The sequence below is a fragment of the Strongylocentrotus purpuratus genome, unplaced genomic scaffold (assembly GCF_000002235.5).
Source record: "Strongylocentrotus purpuratus isolate Spur 01 unplaced genomic scaffold, Spur_5.0 spur5_scaffold_12, whole genome shotgun sequence".
NCBI lineage: Eukaryota > Metazoa > Echinodermata > Echinoidea > Camarodonta > Strongylocentrotidae > Strongylocentrotus > Strongylocentrotus purpuratus.
Genome location: NW_022145597.1, coordinates 12000308 through 12025626, shown reverse-complemented (window position 1 = coordinate 12025626; position 25319 = coordinate 12000308). Strand labels below are relative to the sequence as shown.

At 37.4% G+C, this 25319-nt stretch overlaps 3 protein-coding genes across 3 annotated transcripts; all 3 read right to left on the bottom strand.

Annotated features, from left to right (window-relative positions):
• Positions 1 to 2798: 2798 nt before the first annotated feature.
• Positions 2799 to 12035, bottom strand: LOC105440953. The gene is made up of 11 exons (XM_030981371.1): positions 12016 to 12035; positions 10237 to 10499; positions 9719 to 9844; positions 8847 to 9140; positions 8332 to 8580; positions 7758 to 8093; positions 7201 to 7427; positions 5035 to 5169; positions 4372 to 4525; positions 3525 to 3552; positions 2799 to 3140 (listed from the first exon to the last, which is right to left on the bottom strand). The coding sequence occupies exons 1-11, from the start codon at positions 12033 to 12035 to the stop codon at positions 2843 to 2845; spliced, it is 2130 nt and encodes a 709-aa protein (XP_030837231.1). The 3' UTR covers positions 2799 to 2842.
• An 886-nt stretch (positions 12036 to 12921) lies between these two features.
• Positions 12922 to 14581, bottom strand: LOC115922857. The gene is made up of 3 exons (XM_030982596.1): positions 14428 to 14581; positions 13900 to 13945; positions 12922 to 13331 (listed from the first exon to the last, which is right to left on the bottom strand). Exons 1-3 carry the CDS (start codon positions 14558 to 14560, stop codon positions 13010 to 13012), a joined length of 501 nt encoding a protein of 166 aa, XP_030838456.1. The 5' UTR covers positions 14561 to 14581; the 3' UTR covers positions 12922 to 13009.
• Positions 14582 to 15771: 1190 nt separating this feature from the next.
• Positions 15772 to 23331, bottom strand: LOC105440954 (serine/threonine-protein phosphatase 6 regulatory ankyrin repeat subunit B-like). The gene is made up of 7 exons (XM_030981370.1): positions 20536 to 23331; positions 19998 to 20189; positions 19443 to 19600; positions 18782 to 18816; positions 17950 to 18282; positions 16713 to 16960; positions 15772 to 15915 (listed from the first exon to the last, which is right to left on the bottom strand). The coding sequence occupies exons 1-7, from the start codon at positions 23329 to 23331 to the stop codon at positions 15772 to 15774; spliced, it is 3906 nt and encodes a 1301-aa protein (XP_030837230.1).
• Positions 23332 to 25319: the final 1988 nt, after the last annotated feature.

Below are 25319 nucleotides of genomic sequence, written 5' to 3'. Positions count from 1 at the left end.
AACATATATTTTCTTGCAATATTTTGTATCAGCTTATCTTCACAATCACAATTACGTGCTCAAAGGCGGATTAACACATTTTAAAGAGAACACGACAGCGACATCATGTACCATAAAAATAGAACTTTACACTGCATGATGTATATGATATAATGGTAAAGAGTGATTGTAGGAAATATAGATAGTAGAGTAAAACTATATACATATCTGAATAAAGATACATTGATACTAATATCCGAATGTTTTTAATTGGAACAACATAGAGTAAAGTGAAACGTTGCTTTATGTTACGTTTCAGCGTTACCTTTCGTCATTATTTATACAATAATTACTACTTTATTTCATGACAATATCCCTCATTGAGATAGTGTTTTAAAGCAAGTTTAATGTCTTTACTATATGAACATACATACAATAGTGTAGAAGGACTTCATGAACAACTTCATGAACATAACTGTGGGGCATCATACATCAAATCATGTTGTATACAATGTTATGGCTTGTGTATTCCTATGTCTATGATAATTAATTCATGAAATATAATTGTAATACAATTAAAAAATGTTCGTGATTTTTGAACATTCTGTTTCATGTAGATGTAGTTGACATGTTTACATATTGTATCATATAGTTTACATCCTTTAATATATAAAAACATAGAGTTGACTTTATTTTTACATTCTGCTACATATTATACATGTAGTTGACTTGTTTCTAAATTCTGTTCCATATACATATAATTGACTTGTTTATATTTTGTTCCACATAGTTGACCTTTCTACATTCTGTTCAATATAGTTGCCTGTTTTACAATTCGTTCCATATAGGTGACTTATTTACACTCCGTTCCACATACATGTAGTTGCCTTTTTACATTCTGTTCTATATACATGTAGTTGACTTTTTACATTCTGTTCCATATACATGTATTTGATTTGTTTTTGTTCCACATACATGTAGTTGACTTTTTACATTCTGCTCCAAATACAAGTGGACATGAAATTTACTTTTTTTACATTCTGTTCCACATACATATAGTTGAATTTTTTACATTCTGTTTTACATACATATAGTTGACTTTTACATTCAGTTTAACATACATGTACTTATAGTTGACTTTTTACATTCAGTTCAACATACAAATAGTTGACTATTTACATTATGTTTTATAAACATCTAGTTGACTTTTTTCATTCCGTTCCATGTAGTTAAATTGGTTACATTCTGTTCCACATACATACAGTTGACTTTTACATCCTGTTCCATATATTTGTAGTTAACTTTTTTACATTCTGTTACACATATAGTTGACTTTTCTGTTCCACATACATGTAGTTGACTTTTTACATTTTGTTCCATACACAAGTGGACATGAAATCGACCTTTTTACATTTTGTTCCAAATACAAGTGGACATGAAATTGACCTTTTTACATTCTGTTTTACAAACATATAGTTGCCTTTTTACATTCTGTTCCATATAAATGTAGTTGATTTTTAACATTCAGTTCAACATACAAATAATTGACTTTTTACATTATGTTTTTATGTAGTTGACTTTTTTCATTCCGTTCCATGTAGTAGACTTGTTTACATTCTGTTCCACATACATAAAGTTGATTTTTAATTCCTGTTCCATAATATGTAGTTGACTTTTTTACACTTTGTTCCAAATACATGCGGACATATTGTTGACTTTGTTCCTTTCTCTTCCACATACATATAGTTGATTCTTTTACGTTCAGATCAACATACATATAGTTGACTTTTTTACATTCTTTTCCACATATATATTTTTGACTTTTGACATTATGTTCCATGTAGTTGACTTGTTAACATGTTGTTCCAAATACATGTGGACATATAGTTGACCTTTTTACATTAAGTTCAACATACATAAAGCTGACTTTTTTACATTCAATTTCATATACATAGTTAATCTATTTACCATTCTGTTCGATATAGAATGCTAATTTACTGAAGAGTGGGATTTGTTTTCTCATTTGCAATTTGCTAAAAATCAATGAAATGCAAATTATTTTGTTGTTGACTTTCTTCACTTTGAAACAAGTGGAGAAAATCTATGATAGGTTTAAAATGGCACATGCATTTCTCTTCAGAAACATTTACTTTACGTTGGCTTTCAGTGTAAAGTTTATACAAGTTTATAACCATTTACGACACCTTAGAAAAGGCATCTAAAATTGATTTGTTAACAAATCTCAAAAGGTCCACTAAAATCCGATGTAGTAAAGAAAACCAAAAATATAATATACATGATGTATTATTTTCATTACTGTTACCACTTATCAAATCTCTTTCGAATTACTTCGCCAATAAGTGGTCGCATCAAGTTGTCTCTTTTTCAATTGAGTTCAGTGATGCATAGAGCAGATAATTGTTTTGTGTTAAATAATACAATGAATACTGGCTAGACTATTAATGTCCGCTGGATTGATATGATTTTCCCCTTTTTTCTCTTGCGTACCAATAAAGACATTTTCGTATTATATGCTCAGATTAAATCAGTACTTTTATCCTGTCAGCTTGCACAATATTATTACAATAAATTATTACCATACATAATAACGACAATCGTAATGTAATTACAAGTAAGGTGAAATATAACAGAATAATAGGATAATATAATTCATTCCACTTATACAAAATAGTTTGCTTCCTAATCTTGTATAATGTATATTTGGATAGCACATATTTGTCAAATTCGTATTCATGGTATCGGCGACATCACACATACTTGAAATGCAAAGTGTTAGTTGTGACTCAATCTATTTAGTCTTTAGTTTACATCTGATCTTGGACAGGGCGTTCGTAAATCCAAACTAAATTTCGGGCAAGAGCACCTCGGATGCATAACTTAACCCAGCTTTCTCCAAAGCTAGACGAAGTTTACTGACCTGCTCATTCGGTCGGACACACCGTCTCCAGTCACAAAGCATCTCCCTGAATCCTGAACTTGAGACGCTGCTGCCAGAGGAGTCTGCTCTGTCAAGGTATTTCTCTACCGTTGAATGGGAGAAGCCAAGCTGATAGCCGAGGTCACGTGCATCCTTTATTGCACAGACTACACCAGACAAGACCTTTAGCATGTTGTCAGATGCAAACTTTATCTGTCCAAATCTGAAGGAGTGAGAATAATATGAGAAGCAAAGTAAGCTGGGATGGCAGGAACAATATAATACATTGGAGAAGATGATATTGGTACATTTTTTCTACTTTCATTAATATTATCCCAATGTACACCCAACTCTTATTCACCGCCTATGGACACTTTCTCACGAGTACAATATAATAGCCATTTTTTAAAACTACTTCGGGCAAATATAATAACGTTTTTAGGGGGTTTGTGCCGATTCTTGAACTCAACGATAGGCATATATATATATATATATACGTTTGCAACTCTTTGATGAATTATAATTATGTATAATTTTGAATATTTTCGAGCTATTACTTGACCTAATTACTATGTTATGCATTTTGACCAACAATTGCTTTACTTACGTTTGGGATGCTCCATAATCTGGCTCAACTGTTTGGATTAAATAAGATAAGTGTGAGTTTTAAACTTCAACTGTTCATTTCTTAAATTGTTATACGTGAAGTATCACGCTCTTCACTTATTACCATGAACATTACTTTAACATACAAATTAGATATCCATAGAGTATGAAATATGCCATTTTTCTTTGTTTATGCTTGATATGGTTTCTTGCACAATTTATTTGTTTGAGATTTGGGATTCTAAAGGTAAGATTTAAGTTTAGGGACAGAGAAACGATATAACAAGGAATCGAATGTCGATTTCGTGGGCGTCCAGCTTGTCTAATTTACGAATGAATGAAGCCGGAGTATATTTCGTTCTCCACGTTTAAAAATAATCAACAAATTGCGTGTAAACAATGCGATAATAACTTTACAACAGGGTATCACAATAAAGAGGTATGTGTCTACACCGCACTTCAAAGCTTGCGCCTGTGGTTGAAATAGATTTTGTATAAAAAAGTGTTTACCTAGTTGCCAGCTACATTAATCTATGTGGGCCTACAATTTACTTCCATAATTGGCTAAATATTGTGCTTAACATTAAAAAAAGTATATTTTTTCCTTAATTTTCCAACACAAGTGACTGTAAATGGATTTAATGTACTACGGCTAATATACATTATATTCGTTTCATTTATTGTCCCCTTGTCTAGATATTATTTCATTTTTGTTTCATTTCATTTATTTTCCACATTAAAAACCAGAAGAATATACAAGGTAAGAAGGTTTATATCGCGTGAACTTCTTTCAACCGTAATGGCGAAATAAAGTTCTCTGAATTTTGTATAAGCCACAATTGACACACCTTCCATAGAGGTGGGCATGTGTTGCTCTGCGAGTGTTGATGTGCCCTGCTCAATACGTAGACAGATACTCTTCGCCCCTCCCTCATCAGGTGAGGACATCAGCTCGAAGTCAAGAGTGTTGCATTCTCCCTTCAGTAGACCACGAACAGGGACCTGGTAAAACATTTTCAAACAAAAGTATGGATAATGGAATGTCAGAGTCGGAGATTGTCAAATAGTTGATGTCCATAACATTTGGTTTTAATTATCAGTTTTGTGAAGAAATCTATATCGGTGGTAATTCAATGATTAATCTAAATCGTGTAGTTGGAGAGGTTGATAACAATATCATTTGTGTGAGGAAACCTCGCGGACAGTGACTGTACATATTTACATTGGTTCTGGGACACCTACTTCCTGGACATCCATCCCCAGATAACAACTCCCAGCAACTACCCCCTAGGATAACTATTCCCCTGGGACAACTACCATCTAGGACGACTACACCCGGAATAACTACCCCCCGGACAACTACCCCCTAGGACAACTTCCCCTTAGGAAAACTTCCCCCGGAAAACTATCCCCTGACAATTACCCCCAGTCAACAACCCCCTACGACAACCATGCTCTAGGACACCTACCCCCCGGACAACTATTTACATTAGTTCTGGTGCGGTACTTACAGTTTCCTGGACCTTTTCTGAATCAGAAAGACACAAAAGCTTGAGATCATCTTCCTTTGATTCAAGAGAAAACTTGATCACGGTCGCAAGCTGGTAGAATGGTTCCGACAAGCTTTCCTGTCTTCTGCGCATCTCCTAACAACAAAATGTGATTGATTTTGACTGAATTGTATACCTGGATTACAAATCTGAGCAATTTAACAAACGTTTGGCAAAGTCATAGAAGTTGCTTTATTTCAAATTCTTTTCTTCGCACGACTTTAGGCCAACTTCTCTTTTAATTTAATTTTTAATAATCTTTCGGAATTGGAGATGATTGCATGCTGATATATTGTATAGTAAAGTACTATTTGCAGAGATATCCCTATATAGATCAAGTTTCTGGTGGATATTTTAAAACAAAAACCCTTTAATAAAATCTCATCAAAACAGCTATACATGAAATGGCATGTGATTTGAAGACAGATGGCAATAAACTATTCTATGCACAGATAAGTATGCTTACAAATGAATTTCATTTGGAATTAGATTAGCATTTTATTATGCATCCTTAGGATTACAAAACTGTATTGGATTTATGACAGACAGTTAACAACTTAATTATTCATACCCTTGGAAATCTGATGTTTGAAGGGTGGATTGGTTGAACTACGGCATTTGTTGAATACTTTTAGATGTAAGCTTCAAATCAATATGCCACATACTTACGATATTACAAAACCTGGTATGGCTATGAAAAAATTGAGTTCTGAACTATGTCATTGATAGTTTTTAAGGAAAGATTACATTAAATCATTAAATGTCCATCTTTTTCTCCCCAGTAATTTCCTTGAAAACAAAAGCATATATTATTATTTATATTCTGCAAAGACAATACAAAGAATACAGTGAATACAAAAGAACAGTACAGTTTTAAGTGAGTCACATGGATGCCGGGAAAGAGAAAAAGTAAAGCTATGGTCACAAATCAGAGGAGCGATTAGTAGCCTGCTCGGTCGCCGCTGAAATTTAGGCATCGCCCAACGATATTTTGGAGAAGTCTAACAGGCTGTAGAGCCCCAGTTATGCCTGGGCGGTGCCCTGTCGATTTCCCGTCGGTCGCCGGTCAATTTTAGGTCAAAACTTGGCGAAGTCGGAGAACTTCCCCGGGCGGCGTCCCGGCTGTGACCGACCGATGACCCACCAAAACCCGAGCGGTCTCCCAACGGCCACCGGCTAATTTTAAGGAAATTGCCCGGCAGCCGGCCGGTGATCGGCGGGGCGCCAAAATACGCTCGGTGCCCGGGCGTTCGCAGCCCGGAAACCGACCTAATCGAGCGTTCGCCGTCGAGCGATTTAGGTCAAAAATCAAAGCCGCTAGGTCAAAGGTTGCTGACCGATTTTGAACTCGCCGCCCAGTGACCGACCGATCTCCCAGCGGCTACCGGGCGGCGAATGCTCAGCAGCCTTTGACCTAGCGGCTTTGATTTTTTACCTAAATCGCTCGACGGCGAACGCTTGATTAGGTCGGTGCCCGGACGGCGACCGCCCGGATTTTAACTCCGCGCTAAAATTTCAGCAGCGACCGAGCGATGCCCTAAATACAAGCGGTGCCCGGGCGGCCGCCGCTCGGTGCCCGGACGAAATTGGCTCAAAACTCGCTTCCCGGCCGCCGAGCAGGCTACTTTTAGGTGATGTGACCATAGTTTAACTAAATATTGCATAACCTGAAGGTCTTCTTTTCTATGTGACTTACACGTGTTGAATAGCACACACTATCAAGATACATAAAATAATGAGTTGCAAGTACAAGAACAAAATAAAATATAAAACAGATGTCGGAATTTTAGTTCATCAGGTGCACATCTTTAGGTAAATGTGACTTCTTTCCTCCACTTCACCTACATATATTGGTATTATCCTGTGACAAAACGAATAACTTTTTACAGTATGACAACTCGGTGCTCAATGACCATGTAAACCAAATGACCTAGTTTTCATAAAGATGTTGGTTTAAAGATTCGTATTAAAGACAAATGGGACATGGAACTAGAAAGACCTTTCCGATGTCATAATTTACGTATATGTGTTGTGGTGTAGCGGATAAGATAACATATTTTTGGATCGCGAGGTACAGAGTTCGACAGATATGAGGGCTATATTAAAAGCCATTACTATTATACATACCGCGGGATATCTGTTGCAGGGATGAGCTATGCAAATACGCAGTGTAGATTTCTGTGAGGGAGTCATGAAGAGAGGGAGATGTACTTCACAGGTGTACTGGACTCCACGAAAGTTGCTTGATGATAACGCACATTGTTGAAGGTGATGCGTAGGGAAATCAACCACGTCCTCTGAGATGTGGAAACCTCTTGGTGTATTTGGAAGAACGCTCCTGTGACCAAATGTACCTTGGAAAATACAAGAAGAGTGAAAATGAAGAAAAAAAATAATACCGTATGAATTTTACACAAATTAAGCTTTAAATATCCAAGTAAAAGAAATGCCGGCCCTTAAAGACAAGTCATGTGAATTTGCACCATTATTTTAGAAACGTGTTAGGATTTACTTTACTAAAACTATTCACATAATTTCAAGATAATTTATATATCGTATTATGATTTAAGTGAGGGTGAACATTTTAGAAGGGCTGAAATGTTAAAAATGACAGCCTTTCTTTTGTTAATTTAGAAAACAAAAAAGACCTTCTACAAAGTTGAACGTAATAATTATCGGCCTACCTGGTCCTAACTTGGTGTAAAGGCTAACGCGTAAGTCATCTTGATGTTGTTCTGGATGGATAAATTGTGGAAGAGCTACAGTCGCAGGTTTTAGAAGTTCTTGAGTGAAAGAACATTCAATAACTGGAGTAATGAGAACCTCTCCGTCCTTAAGGGGAATCTTAGATAAGCAACAGCTAGGTACACGAAGAGTGACCATAGATCTCGTCTCTTTAGGGATTGCTCCTGCAGGGATAGATACTCTCATGTCCAGTTCATCTAGCTTCAGCTCCCCACCGTCGTGATCAATGATGCCATGAGAGAAGGGGTCCAAGAAACCAGGGTGGCGTTCAATTTCTACCGATGGATGATACAAAGAAAGACGCAGTTGACACATGAGATATGTTAGGTTTCTCCACAGGTTATCCTTATCAGAATTAAATACAGTTTTTCAATTTTAAAAAAATGTTAAAAAGCACTTGCAGTATAATTAATACCTCCTTGATAACAAGAAGGTCGAAGTGTGACATGATATTCCAGATATTTTATTCAAAAAATAAATAAGACCTTCAACAAAAATGTTAACTACAATTACCTGTTGCTATTTTGTCTGCTGCATCATTGAAATGAAAAGCTTGAGAAATTTCGAGAAGCCTCTGTCTTGTTCCTCCACGTCGTACCCATTCTTGAAGCATTTGTAGAACAATGTGTCGTATTGAGGTTGGTGGAAAGGAAACACAGGTGGACATGACCTGCACGACTTCCGAAGCTGCAAGATTAAGGCGTTGGGAGAAGTCTAGTAGATCTGGAGTTGTGCAAATCTTTCGGGAGATTTCATCATGACCTTGAAACAAATATAAAAAAGCGAACTTTAAAACTTTTATCGTCAATGCCAATCTTTATTTCCCTTCTCAAGCTGGACTCAAAATTCTTATAATTCTAACATAAATAGTAATTAAAACTATTCTTCATCCTGCTCATCTCTTAATACAACTTACGCACTGTCGAAAACATAATATACCATCCCACTTGATTTCTACCTTAACTTCTCATGATTGGGAAAAGACATTACCAAAATAGGGCTTAACATTTTACATAATTGTATCAAACCTGCATTGCAATCCTGGATGTTGTAATCTTGAAGAAGCTTTGTCATCAGAACTGTCTTCTCTTGGCTTCCTACACGTTTCCACCACTTTTTGAGGAGTTGCAATGCTAGTTTGTTCATTGCGGCAGAATCGGGTGGTGCCACGTATCCTACAATGACGTCATCATCCAGACGAAGGGCTTTCCCCAGTTCCCATGCCAAAGACAGACAGTTCACCGAAAGAGCAACGCTACATTGCTCGCCCGTACTCGGTGAACCTCCACATAGGTCGATGTCTTCACCACTTTTATCTCCATCTATGATTTTATAACAAAGAATATTTCATACATCTAGAGTCGGCCAGCTGTCGGTATTAGCCATGCATATCAAGAGAAATGTGTTGTAGAACCTGTCTAGAACTCTCATAGCAATACGACGTTGGGTCGATGTGTGACCAACGTGTGCTGCTACGTTGGCCCAAAGTCGCCAAGATGACGTTCGGCCAACGTTGGCTCGACATTGACACATTGATGTTGGTCTTGATTTAGGTCAAGGTTGTATAATCAACCAAAATCCACCGTTTATCAGTGAAAAAATCGTGGAAATGGCCCAGTGTTTAGCCAACGTTGACTCGTCGACTGCGTCCGTGCCGACCATGGCCGACGTTGGACCAACGTCGTATTGCTATCTGGGAAAAACCGCCTATCTACAGTAAACAAAACAATTCATGTTTCCCTTGAGTGGCCTCCAAAGACAAGCTTGACTGTATATATATATATATATATATATATAAATAGATATACTTAAGTTATCGTAGACGCTAACGTATTGATACAACATAATGACAGCCATCGTTCTGTGACAGGCCATCCGTAGAACTATAACATACATGTACCTGAATCCGAATTTCTAAAGATCTCCATATCTTCAGGCTCTACAGCATTCACTTGCTCTCTTCTTTGATCAGACGGTGAAGTAGAATTCACTCCCATTTCTTGAGAAACCTTTTCTTTTTCTTCGTCTACAAGATATAAAGTATTAAGCCATTAAGACCATAGAATAGTATAATATGGTACATATAATGGTGCTTCATTTAAGTCACTCATAAGACGTATCCAATGGTTGCTGCTCTTACTTAATAAATGGCTTACATAATGTTCAAAGAGACCAAGAGAATAATGTCCAAGTTTAATATCTTGTATACATTTAATGTTGCGGAAAACAGTAACAAAAATATCAAATGGCTGCACTTAATATATATAACCGTGGAATACAGGAAAGTGAATTGATTGAATGTTATCATGCATATTCATAAGGCAGTGACATTAAATCAAGTTCTATCTATTCCAATATATGATGATAAACTTGAATGATTCTCTCTTGTGTTGCACTTGAAAACAATATGTTTGATACCTTCAGTTTGCTCCGCTTTCGATGCGTCCTGCAGAGACTTCCACACAAGCTTCAATGTTTGCTTCGCTTTAGGCCCAGAAGTCTGTGATGCCTTCCACCTTGAAAGCATCTGGATGTTAGCGTCTTTCCTATTGTTTAATGTCCGATGTTCGATGTGTTGTAACTCTGTCTTGTTGAATCCCAGCTTCTCGCCAATCTCATAGAACTTCTTTGCGGATGCGATCTGACGGCCCAACTCAAGCAATGTCCTGTCAGGAATGTCTCTGTATCAGCAGATAAAGTTTAAGTCACACAACTAATAAGTACTTGGGGGGGGGGGGGGGGGGGGGTCACTTCTTTTTTGAAAATTAAAAAAGGTCCTATGAAATCACCTTAAGATTCTAATGAGTGTTTCTAGGATTTAGTATGTGGGGGCGTTGTGCGTTTTTATTTTTTATTTTGCTCTCTCTGTAAGCTAGTTCCCCTCCCCCTCCGTCCTTCTTTTCCTACCATCTTTCTCTTTCCTCATCTTTTGTCCCTCGCAATCTGTATAATTTCAAATTGTATTAATTCAGGTGTTTGTATTTGTTCTCTTTCATCGCCTTTGGCTCTTATGGGGGTTTTGATCTTAAAGCTATGCCCCCGCACTGAGCAATACAGTAGTATTGCTCAGCACAGCCACTGCCATTTTCTTTTCATTTGGCGTATTTAAACACCACTGGAAAACAGTTGGACCTGATAACGAACCAATTGAAACGCTGCAGGTTTTGCTAACATAATCTCTGACAGTCTGTGCAGAAATTCCCGAAGATTTGTGCAAGTAATCTTCATAGCTCTACCCCAAAAGTCAGATACTAAAATGCGAGCTGCACAGGACAATCGGTTTGATATTAAGCCATGTCACAAAGCTCATACTGAGAGTTCTCCTTATGAGAGTAAAATCATGTATTCCATCAGATATATCAGAAGTGCAGTATGGTTTTACAGACAGTATGGGAACTAGGATTGCTATGTTTGCCCTCCATGTACTAACTGAAAGAACATTGGAGGTACATAAAGATGTTTATTTGAGCTTTACAGACTACACCATGGCACCAAGGAGTATGGCAAGGCTGCGTAATGTCACCAGACCAATTCTCGCTGTATAATGAGAAGAAAATTTGTGAAATATCCGACATGAAGGGTATTATAGTTGGCAGCCAGAACGTAAACAACCTAAGATAGCAAATGATAAACTGTCCAAGTTGCAGGAAGCAGAGATGAGATGCAGAATAAGGTAGTCATCAAATGGGAAACAATTTGCCTGTCACTGAAGCTGAAGAAGTTTTTAAGAAGAAAGATGTACCCAGATGTAATAGTCAAATGCACGAAGAAGAGGAACAACAAGTAGAACAGGGTGGTGTTTCACAAAGACTAAGATCGACTTTAAGTTGGACTTAAATATGGCAGGCTGTTCATCTTGCCACTTTTTGCTCTCACCATTTACTCCAGCATAGGTCTCTCACAGGACGTACAAATCATGGTCACAAATCTACAGAATTTACATTTTTTGATAATTCATTATTGAAGGAAAACACAATACAAAAAAAACAAAGAAAATGCAATAAATTATCAACGATTTATTGCATTTTGTCCCTACCCCGAACATAAAAAAATCCTCTATATGGGCATACCATGAACCATAATGCATGACCCTACATAGGAATTGTTCCTGTTGGGGACCGGGGGGAAATGCAATGAATTATTTTTTACTTAAATTGCATTTTCTTTGTTTTTGTGGGGGCGGCGATGTACCCTTACCCCCTGCTGCGTACAGTCATAATTCAGTGGCTAAGCAATTGCCTCGTTTCTATGAGGCCCAAGAATAAAAACCGTGTCGATCAGCTATATTAATGCCCTTTTGTGAGCATTAATCCTCATGACTGTCAGTTATGACTTAAGGGCGTAGGTCCCCTAGTTGATTAGCATAGTAGCACACAAACAATTTAACAGTCACGCAAAACAAACACTCGCTATATGACTATATGACCAACCGTATAGATACCTTTAGGGTTAAATAAAGAAGTGGATAAATTTGAATCTTACCCGGTAGATCCAACGTCTGATGCATGTAGATCTAGCCCAAGTAAAACATAAATATATCAACATAAATACAAATATGAAAGCTATTAAATGAAATCAAGCTAGTTGTTAGCCACGTTTAAACAGACCAAGCCTTTACTTTAATATCTCTTTCACCCTCAATCCCTTCTTCCGATGTGGGAATACAAGTATTATGTTGACTACCCACCCCTATTTGTTATATAAGAGACAGGTTTAATATGTTGCAATATCTTGGCGTAACTCAAATACCTATTTCTCCCTACATTACACGCCTTTGGTCATTCGCATTATTAATAGCTCTCCAACTCTAATTTACCCCCTTGGCAGTAATTGAATTATGCTCCATGCGTGTCTCGAATTAGGTTCAGTGGACCTTATTCCTAAATCTATCCTCAAAGCTAACTTTTAGCGGCGAACATAACTGAACTAATAGTTGAAAGTGGTGCTAATATGCCAAGAAACTATATTTATTTTCGAAAGTGATCCTGATTATTGAACTTTATCCCTCTAAATTGCTTGAAAAACAACTCTAATTACTAGTATATACTAATCTCTAGGTTATCAGAAAAGTCGAAGCCTAATCTTTTAATGATTTGGGTTTGATGTTGGTAGGATTTCAAAAAACAGAGAAATTGTCTTTCACTTGATATTTCCAGTGTTTTACAGGCTAGTATTTTCCTCAAAATGGACATTAACTAATATAAAGACAAAGAGACACTTTTTTTTCGAAAGTCAAACCTGAGATGGCCATTTCTTCTACTGGTGAATCTATGAGTGAGAGAAATATGTCCTTTGCTGCTTGGCCAGACGACTGTCTCTCTCTCCATGTCACCAGCATGTCATAGATGGCCTGCTCTCTGTCATGGAACCTCCTGTATTCTATGACATCCAGTTCTTGTATGGTGAAACCAAGAGCTACGCCTAAATCATAGAACTGGTCTACTGTCATTGTTTGGGCTATTGTAAGGACATCAATGTCCGGCAGATCACTTTTCAAGACTTCTTCCACTGCCCTGCAAGACAAGGTGAAGGTGTTTTAGTACATCGATGGCTTTGTTAACCTTTTACTTTTAAACGATGGTTTATTGGTTTAAACAACAGCCTGACGCTAATGAAAAATTGTAAAAATCCTTATGCTTGCCCCTATACATCATACTTGAATTTTTTGTCTTGATTTGAAGTTGGGCATTCACGTATTGAAACATATTGAACACGGTGCAATTGTTTTCGAGAAATTTCATTCCTGGGTAATAACAATTTCGATACCCTGCTCGGCCCTAAAGATATCTTTGACAAATTAGAGCCTAGTATCGGAGAATTTTTTGCTGAATCAATTTTTAAAACACATTTGCAACGTAAATAAAATGAGATGGGGAAAATACCCCTTTTCATTTCTTTCACGTGATCTGTTTGCATTTATAATTATTTTGTTTTAAGTCCTGAAATGAAAAATAAATAATGTATTGGTTTGACCTAACCCACAAGTTATAGAGAGTATAAAGTTTCATTCCGACGAAGCTGATATAAATGCAGCTTTTTTAAAACGGCATTATTATCAATGACTTATTATTTGAAACTTACCGCAAAAATGACGGGGGCTCAAAAGGAAATCGGTACCCCTGTCCATCTATAACAAAAATTGAAGGCAAATTAAAGAGAAAATACAAAATTGACTTCTATTTTTTGTATTACTATTGTCTCTTTTCAAACAGTTTGCTGAATCTTTTGTGTCATGATTAAAATTACGGAAGATTGCTTGTACAAGAGTTTATTGATAATGAAGATTACAAGAACGCGAAAATAAATATACCCACATTTCGAATTCTATGACGAACTGTCGGCGAAAAAATCCAATTAAATAAAAGTAAATATTATTCTGAACTGTAATTTGGATTCATTTTTCGTATAATCTCAATTTTTCATTGTGTATTGATATGCAACACTCAAATGCAATGATCTCTAGGCTTTAGTTAATAGTTTCTTGTGAAATTCTCAAAAAAGTTCACGTTCTTTATTTCATCATACTTTAGAGTTTTTACCACGAACTCACAGTGACTAGCAATTTGTTATTAAGTGCACAAACATATAACAAACAGAGACTACACATACCTGTGTATCTTATGATACAAGCAATGGATCTAGAAACCCCTAGCCTTCCAGCCTGTGTAATCGTAATGGTAATCTCTGTGAATTCTACATCGTCCTCAATAGGAGTCACGGACAGCGTTATGTTGTGGCTCATTTTGCCATAAACATCCTTTAGAGAGAGAACCTGTGTTGTTAAATAGAAAACAAATAACAATATTACATTAAAACTATGCTACTATAAGGAAAATTAAAACAACATTGAGACGTGTTAATGTGTTATAGTATCTGTTGTTACCAACAAGATCACATCTTTTTTTTAGATAAATCAGCTCAAAGTTAATTTCAATACATTACGGTATATCCAATGTAAATTATGTTCATTTATATCATTGTAATATTCGCACATTTCAATAGATGACGTACAAGGCTATTAAAATTGCTTTAAACGGTTTGCTTGTTTTGCGATCGTGTTTAACATGGATGTATTCCCCTGGGGGGTGTTTCACAAAGATCCTAAGTTGAACTTATCTTTAAGTTGGACTTAAAATTTATGGGAAGCCATTAGCATCCTTGAAAACATTTTGTATTTTTTTTTTAGAAGGCATAAAATGTTGATTCAAATCATTTATATTTTCTATTATCATGGGAGATTTCATGTTCTTGATGTGGAATTGATGAAAAGTCTAAAATACTCCAATTTTTGCTTTTGCATATATTTCATTTTAAGGCCCCAATGGCTGTCCATACTTTTTAAGTCCAACTTAGTGTTAAGTTCTACTTAGGATCTTTGTGAAACACTCCCTAGATCAGAAGAGTGCATATGAAAAACATTTAATTCATATTATAGGTCATATATAAATGCCCCCTTCCTCCTCCTAGTTGTCAAATGTATATCCATCAAACCTTAAGCATCAATTATAGGGTGATGTTCATGTCGGATAACTTCATCAAACATGGAATTAAGTTAGAGTGCCCGGTAAAAATGTCACATGTAAAAATGTGAGATGTCAAAGGTAAAGATATCAGTGAACAAAGATGTAAAAATGTCAGATTGACAAAGAACAAAGCACAGTCCCAGGGTAACAATTCCAAAGGGAAAAATGAAAGAGGTAAACGAACAGGTATATGCATAAAGAAATAATGCTAGAGGTAAGAATGATAGATGTCTTTCTCTCTCTTGTTCAAATATGAAATGGTTACCTCTGATATGTTTTACCTCTGGCATTTTTTTATCGAACGTGGATAACTTTTTTATGAAAACAGAGAAGAATTTGATCATTATAGAGCATTTGCTATGAAAACTAAAAGATTATATGTTGGCTATAGATTAGTATATATAAAAACTTAAACATCATATAAATGGTTTTAAATTTTGATCACCGTGCTTTCAACTTGGAGGCCTTCACGATGACACGTCACGGTCACATCACCAGACTTAGATTCAACACTGAAGGGAACGGAGCGATGGTTCTTACGGTACGACTGCTGCTTCTTCTCAACTTGTATATTCTATTTCAAAGGAAGAGATGAAGCACCGTCGACTCTCATTAATGCAAAAACATATTTTCCTTTCAGCAAAGAAAATGTTTCAACCTCAACAGAAAAAAATAATAGTTTTTACAGTGATTCTTGGTAGTGAGCAATCACGGTTCTTAAAAGATCCATACTCCACGGAAAGTGTGAAGGTTCTTCTAGTATCAATTAATTTTCTTTAACCAATACTAAAGGGTTCAAAGTGACACAAGGGTTCGTTTAAGATCCCTAGTGTTTGGGAAAATTATTATATTCTACCTATTGCGTGAAGATGTATGTAGTTGATATGACAACAAGGTATCCTGTGTGGCGCATTGATATTGAGGAAATTGGTTGTCTACTAATTAAAATTCCCTAGAATCATACCTTGGAAGCTATACACAAGTTATTTTCTCCTCTGCAACGATAACGATGAATTAATTTCTATGTGAATGGCTTTATGTAGCTTTTGAAAACCATGGCAAATCATTGACTAGTTTATTGAGGTCAAAATTATCAAAACTTATATTTCAAGGCATGGAAACATTAAGTTTCTACTTTGCAACATTTCTTCCAAATTGTTCATCTCATTTGAAGAAAATTACAATTACTATGATTTCTTTATTGTTTCATGAATATTGTAATTCATCAAGAAGCATTAGGATAGGCTTCCCATAAAACTGGAATCGGACTGCCTGAAGAAGCCAAAATAAACTTGTGAAATGTCTCGGAGTAATTGTTAGTAATACAATCTGGAAATTGGTTACAAATTTACTCAGGGGCTTTTCACTAACCTTTTCGATCCCAGGAAGGTCCGCATGCATCTGGAGATGAACCTCAAACGTTTGTCCCCTCTCTATCCTGTCTGGGATGTAGGGGGTACACACATATTGGTGTCGGATCACCTGTTGTTCGAAAGGAATTAGAACCCACCATTCAGCACAGTGATCAATGTACAGCTCAAGATGTCTCTTGTACACCCTGCAGTATGGTGGTACGTCTGGCGTGCTGGAGGATCTCTTTCTTGATGTTATTGGTAGATCTGGTGTTAGTGGGTAACAAAACAAAATACGTTTGTTCTATTCACTGTTACACCTCCGATATAAACTGTTATCGAATATTTATATTACTAGTGGGTGTCCTTGTAAAGAATAATCAATTTAAGTAGTTTTTAATTTAATAAGCCATATTTAATAAGCCATATTCAATGATTTTAAATAATTATATTCTGCTTAAATAGCGCTTGATACATCGGCGATTTTCGAGTTTCTATGCGCTTTACATTATTTCCCTGGTCATCGGATTCTGGCTTGCCCGAACACAATGTATGCACTTTCTCCACTCCCTTGGGAGCATTTCAGCAAGAGCTACTAGGCTCAAATTGCTAAGCATACTACATTGGCCTTCGCATCCTACCGGGTACCCATTAACACCTTGGTGGAGAGTGGCAAATGTAGATCAATGTCTTGCCGAAGGAAATTAGTGCCGCGAAATGACTCGAACCGCGGAGCTTGCGATCGACAGTCCGGCGACGTATCCACTTGACCAAAACAACTCTACGAAAATTTAATTTATTTAAATCCTCAACTCCCTTTTTACCCCTTCCTCTCTTTTGACTATTTCCAAGGATACATGTTAGTTGCAAATTGTTTCTAACGACATTTTGGCATTGTGATGATAACGAGATTAGAGCTTCAACTACTAACCCACGAGATCACTTTGAAAGCGTTGGAAGTCAAGGCCAATCGTCTCTATCAATACACCCGATGGTGGTTTGTACAACTAGCGAAGAGGGACAAGAATATAATAGATTTTGAATACAATTTTTCAATGGTTTTAACATGATGATGACGATGAAGGCTTCTTGTATAGCACCGGTGGCCACTTTAGATGGCCGCTCGTTCCGCTTGCTCTACAAATACAACATGGTTGGCTTGGTACGCTTAAAGTCGATCTCGGTTTATCAATTTCCATTTATCCTAGCATTAAAAATTGTTACTTTTCTGAATGTGATCGACCTAATAAAGTTACCTTTGACTGAATCCCATGCACGGGAAACGATGTCTGGCTTCACTAGATCAGAGTTGACGACCAAGGAAGAGTGCGGTATAATGATCTTAACAGGTTGGTGAAACATCATGGTCGGAGGGTCACATCTGATCCCAAAACAGGCTATTGATTCATCATCTCGGATGTCAACATTGAGAGGGTCTCTTAAGAGGGTTATGGTGATATTGCTCGAGTCATTCTGATGAACAGCCTTCGGAGGAACAAACAGTGATACGCCATGGTCTTCTAGTTTGATTTCCTGACAGGCATTCCTTTCGACTTGAAGAGAGGCCATGACAGGTGCTGATGGCTCATCTGTTGTTTATTTCAACCATAGTCAATGACAATATAATCAAAACATTACATAAACTACTAAGTAAATGGATCAGCAGATTGGGATAGTCATGGAGTTAAATACCAATATATAAATATAGTTTTCCTCTCAGTATTGTTCACACTCAAAATATACAAATAGTACTTGTTTGCGAGTGCATTAGTGAATATGCACGCAGGTTAAGTCACATTAGGAGAATTAACGAGACTGTCTTGTCGAGTTAATCGTCCGTTTCATTGTGACTTAACCAAGTGCAGTGCATATTACTAATGCACGAGCTAAAAGTGTGTATTATTCTTTATAAGATGGGTCTACAATACGAGTCGAGGATTATCAAACTTCCTTATTTTTTCGAGAAGGAAAACTAAATATAATCATCGATAGACTTTAATCTGTAACTTAATGGATGAGAAAAAGATAGAAGTACTTGTTGAGAATTTTACACTGAAAAAGGCCGTTTGTGTTTGAAGGATTTCTTACCTCGATAAGACTGGATTTCCTCTACAGAAGGTAATCTGAAATGAATCATTTTAAGATAAAATATTTGTTATACAATGTGAAAACACGTTCAAGTTTGCACTTATAAAAAATGAAATAAATGACATGGACAGGAAATTGAACAACTATTGAGCGTCAGACACTTATGAGGACCAGTTATAACAAAACTGAGACTCTAATCATCGCATTAGGTATGTAAAGAAGAATATAACAGATATTTTGCAACTGGTAATGCCTTAAAATACCATTCACACATTATCCAAACATTAAACAACAACAGATAGATATAATATGTTATAAACGAATTTGTTTAACAAAAATATATAAACTGTCTATCTCATGAAAAAGAAAACAAAGATGAGACTTAGTAGTCGACCCACTGCAGTAGGTTTAACTTAGTAGTCCCAAACAAATTAATAGTTACAATAGACAGGTTTACCAACTTATTTTTTTCTTCTTCAAATACATGTAATGTGTAATCAAACTTTAAGATTTACAATTAAGATCATAGACTTTCTATTAAAATGTGTCATTCAGTTACCAAATCTCAAAAGATCAAGATAGAAGCATGCATTATTTAATTTTCGTTTTGATAATATTTGCCTAACAATTGCCTTACAACTTTTAGACTTTATAGAGTCACCTGGACAAAATCATCTGTTTGACCACTTCGTCCTTGGCGTAATGGATTGGTAGGTGTCCCGTCTCATCCTTCACATCTGACTTGGCTCCATTATCCAGGAGATAAAACACCAAGGCCTTCTCAGGTGATAGGTCGCCCTTGTAATACTCATCAGAGATCTGAAAAGTACAAACATACATGTATACCGTTTTTCTTAGACCAGTGTCGTCCATCAATAGTCAAGTTGGATTTTCATCACAAACATAATTGTATGCTGCCTCTTAGATTCACAGTAGTGTAAGTCCCTATTGACGTTCTATGTAAACCCCCCCCCCCCAAAAAAAAAAAAAAAAAAAAAAAAAAAAAAAAACTCTCACACATACACACATATTCTTGGTAAAATCATGGGTATCCGTTTCTCAATTTAGAAGCATTGTATTTCATTCACACCGCCTTAACGTTTTAATGTAAATTAAAAATTATATATATATTTGGAGGTTATAGGAAATGTTATTTGTTACTCAGACTGTGATCATTTGGGTGTCTGTCTCATTGGCGTTACTGGATATGACTCACCTTTCTAAGTGTATCAGTTTTTTGCACAATTTTCCTGCTCTCATAGCAGAGTTTAATGGCTTTATGGAGACACGTCTGGCCATCACTTGACTGGACATTGAGGTCACCTCCCTTAGAGACTAACTTCTCAATTGTAGAGGTATGTCCGTGTTGCGTAGCATGATAGATATACGTAAATTTGGTCTCATCGAGCTGAATAAAAGAAAATACACAGCATCAAAACTAATTAGTAATTGAAAAACAGTTGCTATGAAACCCCCATTTCTGTGATGAAAAGTACTGACTTGTGATCAAATTAAATGCAATGATATGAGTACCTTTCAACCAACCATGTAACTTAAAAGAAAGTGTATGCAATATGACTGAGGTCCAACTTGCTTAACAATATAAAAGTGGTGGGATATGGGAAGTAAAGCTGGAGCTAGTCAAGTCTCAATACATGACGATAGGTGACCTAAGCCTTATACCAACTAAAATAAATGTTATAACTTGTTATTTGACATGTATGAATTGTATGGTGTAAAATCGAGATAGATACATTTGACATAAAGCATGGGGTTAAAATATTTACCTTGGAATTCAAACGGTCGATGAATAGATCAGCGATACTTTGGTACCCAAGGATTAAACACAGTTGTAGAGGTGTCTGTCCATGAATGTCCCCTTTGTCAAAACGTGCTCCTCCTGCCAAAAGGACTTCAACAACTTCAAGGTAACCTTTCTGAACGGCATAGTGTAAAGGTGTCCTACCATCCTTATCGTTCTTTGTCACGTCAGCTCCTTGACTGATCAGATATTTGGTGACATCAAGAAGACCGTGCTGGGCAGCAATGTGTAATGCATTCCGACCGTCATCCTTTCCCCTGTTCACATCAGCCCCTTGACTGATGAGATATCTGGTGACATCAAGATGACCTATATTAGCAGAACTGTGTAGTGCTGCCCAACCGTCATTATTTCCCCTATTTACCTCAGCTCCCTGACTGATCAGATATTTGGTGATATCAAGATAACCGTTCAAAGCAGCACTGTGCAATGATGTCCAACCCTCATTATCTCCCTTAGTTACCTCAGCTCCTTGACTGACGAGGTATTTGGTGACATCAAGATAACCGTTCCAAACAGCACTGTGCAATGCAGTCCAACCGTTATCCTTTCCCCTATTCACTTCAGCTCCTTGACTGATGAGATATTTTGTGACATCAATATGACCGTTCGTAGCAGCACTGTGTAATACAGCCCAACCATCATCGCTTCCCCTATTCACTTCAGCTCCTTGATTGATAAGATATTCGGTGACATCAAGATGACCATTCTTAGCAGCGCTGTGCAATGCAGTCAAACCGTTATAATTTCCCCCATTGACTTCAGCTCCCTGACTGATAAGATATTTGGTGACATCAAGATGACCGTTCGAAGCAGCACTGTGTAATAAAGTGCAACCCTTATTATCCTCCTTATTAATCTCAGCTCCTTGACTGATCAGATATTTGGTGACATCAACATGACCATGCTTAGCGGCACAGTGCAATGCAGTCCAACCGCTAGCTTTTCCCCTATCCACTTCAGCCCCTTGACTGATAAGATGTTTGATGACATCAAGATGACCATTCTTAGCAGCGCTGTGCAATGCAATCCAACCGTTATAATTTACCCTATTCACCTCAGCGCCTTGACTGATCAGAACTTTGGTGACATCAAGATGACCGTTCGAAGCAGCATTGTGTAAGAAAGTGCAACCCTCATTATCTCCCTTATTCAGCTCAGCTCCTTGACTGATCAGATATTTGGTGACATCAAGATGACCGTTCGAAGTAGCACTGTGCAATGGAGTCCAACCGTCATTATTTCCCTTATTCATCTCAGATCCTTGACTGATGAGATATTTGGTGACATCAAGATGACCGTTCGAAGCAGCAATGTGCAATGCAGTCCAACCCTTATTGCTTCTCTTATTCACCTCAGCTCTTTGACTGATGAGATATTTGGAGACATTAAGATGACCTTTTGAAGTAGCAATGTGTAATGCAGTCCAACCGTCATTGCTTCCCCTATTGACTTCAGCGCCTTTACTGAATAGATATTTGACGACATCGAGATGACCATTCGAAACAGCACTATGAAATACGGTGCAACCGCCATTATCTGTCTTATTCACATCAGCTCCTTGACTAATAAGATATTTGGTGACAGCAAGATTACCGTTTAAAGCAGCACCGTGCAATGCAGTCCAACCGTCATCATTTCCCGTATTCATCTCAGCTCCTTGACAAATGAGATATTTGGTGACATCAAGATGACCGTTTGAAGCAGCAGTGTGCAATGTAGCCCAACCCTCATTATCTCCCTTTATCACGTCAGCTCCTTGACTGATCAGATATTTGATGACATCAAGATGACCATTCTTAGCAGCACAATGGAATACAGTGCAACCGTCGTTGTCTCCCTTAAACACATCAGCTCCTTGACTGATGAGACATTTGGTGACATCAAGATGACCGTTTGAAGCAGCACCGTGCAATGCAGTCCACCCGTCATTATTTCCCCCATTCATGTCAGCTCCTTGACTGATCAGATATTTGGTGACATCAAGATGACCGTTTGAAGCAGCACTGTGCAATGCAGTCCACCCGTCATTATCTCCCTTATTCATCTCAGCTCCTTGACTGATTAGATATGTGGTGACATCAAGATGATTGTTTGAAGCGGTACTGTGCAATGCAGTCCAACCCTCATCACCTCCCGTATTCACCTCAGCTCCTTGACTGATGAGATATTTGGAGACATCAAGATGACCGTTTGAAGCAGCAGTGTGCAATATGGTCCAACCCTCATCATCTTTCGTATTCACCTGAGCTCCTCGACTGATAAGATATTTGGAGACATCAAGATGACCGTTCGAAGCAGCACTGTGCAATGCAGTCCAACCCTTATTGTTTCCCTTATTCACTTCAGCTCTTTGTCCGATCAGATGTGTGGTGACGTCAAGATGACCATTCGAAGCAGCACCGTGCAATGCAGTCCAACCGTAATTATCTCCTTTATTCACGTCAGCTCCTTGGCTGATCAGATATTTGGCGGCATCAAGATGACCATGCTTAGCAGCATTGTGTAATGCATTACAGCCGTTATCCTTTCCCCTGTTCACCTCAGCTCCTTGGCTGATCAGATATATGATGACATCAAGGTGACAATTCTTAGAAGCATTGTGTAATGCAGTGCAACCGACATCGTCTCCCTTATTCACGTCAGCTCCTTGACTGATCAGCTTTTTGGTGACATCAAGATAACCGTTACTAGCAGCACTGTTTAATGAACTCAAACGGTTACCCATTCTACAATTCACTTCAGCTCTTTGACTGATCAGATAAGTTGTGACATCAGGATGATTTTTCTTATCAGTATTGCGTAATGCAGGCCAACCGTTATTATATCTCCCTTTATATTCACCTCAGCTTTTGTTTTATCAAATATATGGTGACATCAAGATGATGCGTTTCTGCTGCGAGTTGTATTGCAGTCCGTACACTTCTTGTTATGTTCTTGATTCTTTGATAACGATGATAATGATGGTGTTCACTCTGCAAATTTATAGATAACATAATCAATAATGAATCACTTGCTTATAAACCAAAAAATATATAGCACAATCCGATCTCATCTACGATAATGGATGCACTGTATGCTGACTTGAACAAAATATGTATATCCGATAAATTTCTGATCGTATCACCAAATATTGCTGCCTAAAATCTATATCCTATATATCTGCATGGTATATTGAAATGCAGGAAACCCCAGTTCATTAAATATTCTATGACATTAGAACTAATAACTCTGGCATAAATAGCCTTAACACGAATGAACTTATCTGTGCTTAACTCATAATACCTTTATGAGTCAGTTGGTACACAATAACTATACAAACTATATCATTGATCTTGTGTTTACCACGCGCGATGATGTCTTGCATGGCACAAGTCCAACCCTGTCGCTGTTCAAGTTGTTTTTCGTTTATTGAAGCCTGCCCCCACGCCTTCAGTTCTACCTTCATTTGTCATTTGAAATAGGCAGATTTTGATCATCTTCGACGTATTTTACATCTTATACCCTGGAACTCACTTCTAGATCCGTCAAACATTGAAGAAAGATACGAACTATTTCTCGACTTATTTCATGCTGCTGTTAACGACGCTATCCCTCGAACTTTGAAAAAAATCCAAATGTTCCCCCTGGATCTCAGTTCAATTGAACTAAAGAAGCCCATATATGGTACAGAAAATGCATTATTTAGAATCACTAGAAGGACAAAATGATGATTGGGTTGCTTTTAAAAACTTTTATAAATAAGGTAAGGATATAATCTATACAATCCTACTGGGTTTATGGAAACTCTCCCTATGCTTGTAAAAATAATAGGCGTAAACTCTGGTCATTTGTACGTAATCGGAAGCATGTAGGACCACATGTTATGCATTCAGCTCTTTTTTCTCATCTGTTTTTGGTCCTTCTTTACCTCTTCATGATGCTCCTTCTACTTGCTCTTTGACTATTCCTCCTGTCCGTCTCTACCTTTGACATTTATTCTGCTCTTCTTGGCCTATCCAAGAACAAACCTCCAGGACAAGACGGCTTACTACCCAGTGTTCTCAGTCACATTGCTTTTGACATTTCACACCGTCTCTCAATATCGTACTATGCATCTCTTCACAGTGGAACTGTCCCGTCTTTTTGGAAATGGGCCCATATTACCCCTGTGTTTAAGACTTGTGAAACGTCCTCTATTGCCATTACCGACCAGTTGCATTAACATCTGTGTTGTGCAGAGTACTTGAGAAAATTATCGTGGAGGCAATTGATTATTCTGTCGGTTCATATCGTCTCCTTAACATAAACCAGCATGAGTTTACCAGAAGGACGAGCTGCATAACTCAGCTTGTGAATGTGCTCCATAGGGCGGTCCCCACCACGAATTGACGCAGTGTTTCTGGACATGTCGTAAGAATTCGACAAAATGCCTTACAATGTCCTTCTTGCCAAACTATCCTCTCAGTTCAATATTCAGGGCAACATGTGAAGGTGGATTCGCTCTTTACTTTCTAACCGTTATCAGTCTGCTCTCTTCTCTTCTCCTTGGATTCATGTTCCCTCTGGGATTCCACAAGTGAGAGTACTGGGGCCCAAGCTCTTTAACCTCTTTATTAATGATATTTCTATTTCTCTCTTATCTGAAATTGTTTTCTTTGCAGATGATCTCTTGTTATTCCGTGTAATCTCTTCTGTTGCTAACCAAATCCTACTTCAAAAATACTTGGACACCTT

Coding starts and splice junctions, on each gene's coding strand:
- LOC105440953 (XM_030981371.1), bottom strand. CDS start 12,035: ATGACTGTACGCAGCAGGGG. Junction 9,845..10,236: donor GAAAGCGGAGCAAACTGAAG/GTATCAAACATA, acceptor TATATCTTGTAG/ACGAAGAAAAAGAAAAGGTT. Junction 9,141..9,718: donor CTTTAGAAATTCGGATTCAG/GTACATGTATGT, acceptor ATAAAATCATAG/ATGGAGATAAAAGTGGTGAA.
- LOC115922857 (XM_030982596.1), bottom strand. CDS start 14,560: ATGAGCCACAACATAACGCTGTCCGTGACTCCTATTGAGGACGATGTA. Junction 13,946..14,427: donor TTGTATCATAAGATACACAG/GTATGTGTAGTC, acceptor TTTTTGTTATAG/ATGGACAGGGGTACCGATTT. Junction 13,332..13,899: donor GAGCCCCCGTCATTTTTGCG/GTAAGTTTCAAA, acceptor CTTGTCTTGCAG/GGCAGTGGAAGAAGTCTTGA.
- LOC105440954 (XM_030981370.1), bottom strand. CDS start 23,331: ATGGGTAACCGTTTGAGTTCATTAAACAGTGCTGCTAGTAACGGTTAT. Junction 19,601..19,997: donor AAACTGATACACTTAGAAAG/GTGAGTCATATC, acceptor TGTACTTTTCAG/ATCTCTGATGAGTATTACAA. Junction 18,817..19,442: donor AAACAGATGATTTTGTCCAG/GTGACTCTATAA, acceptor GATTCATTTCAG/ATTACCTTCTGTAGAGGAAA.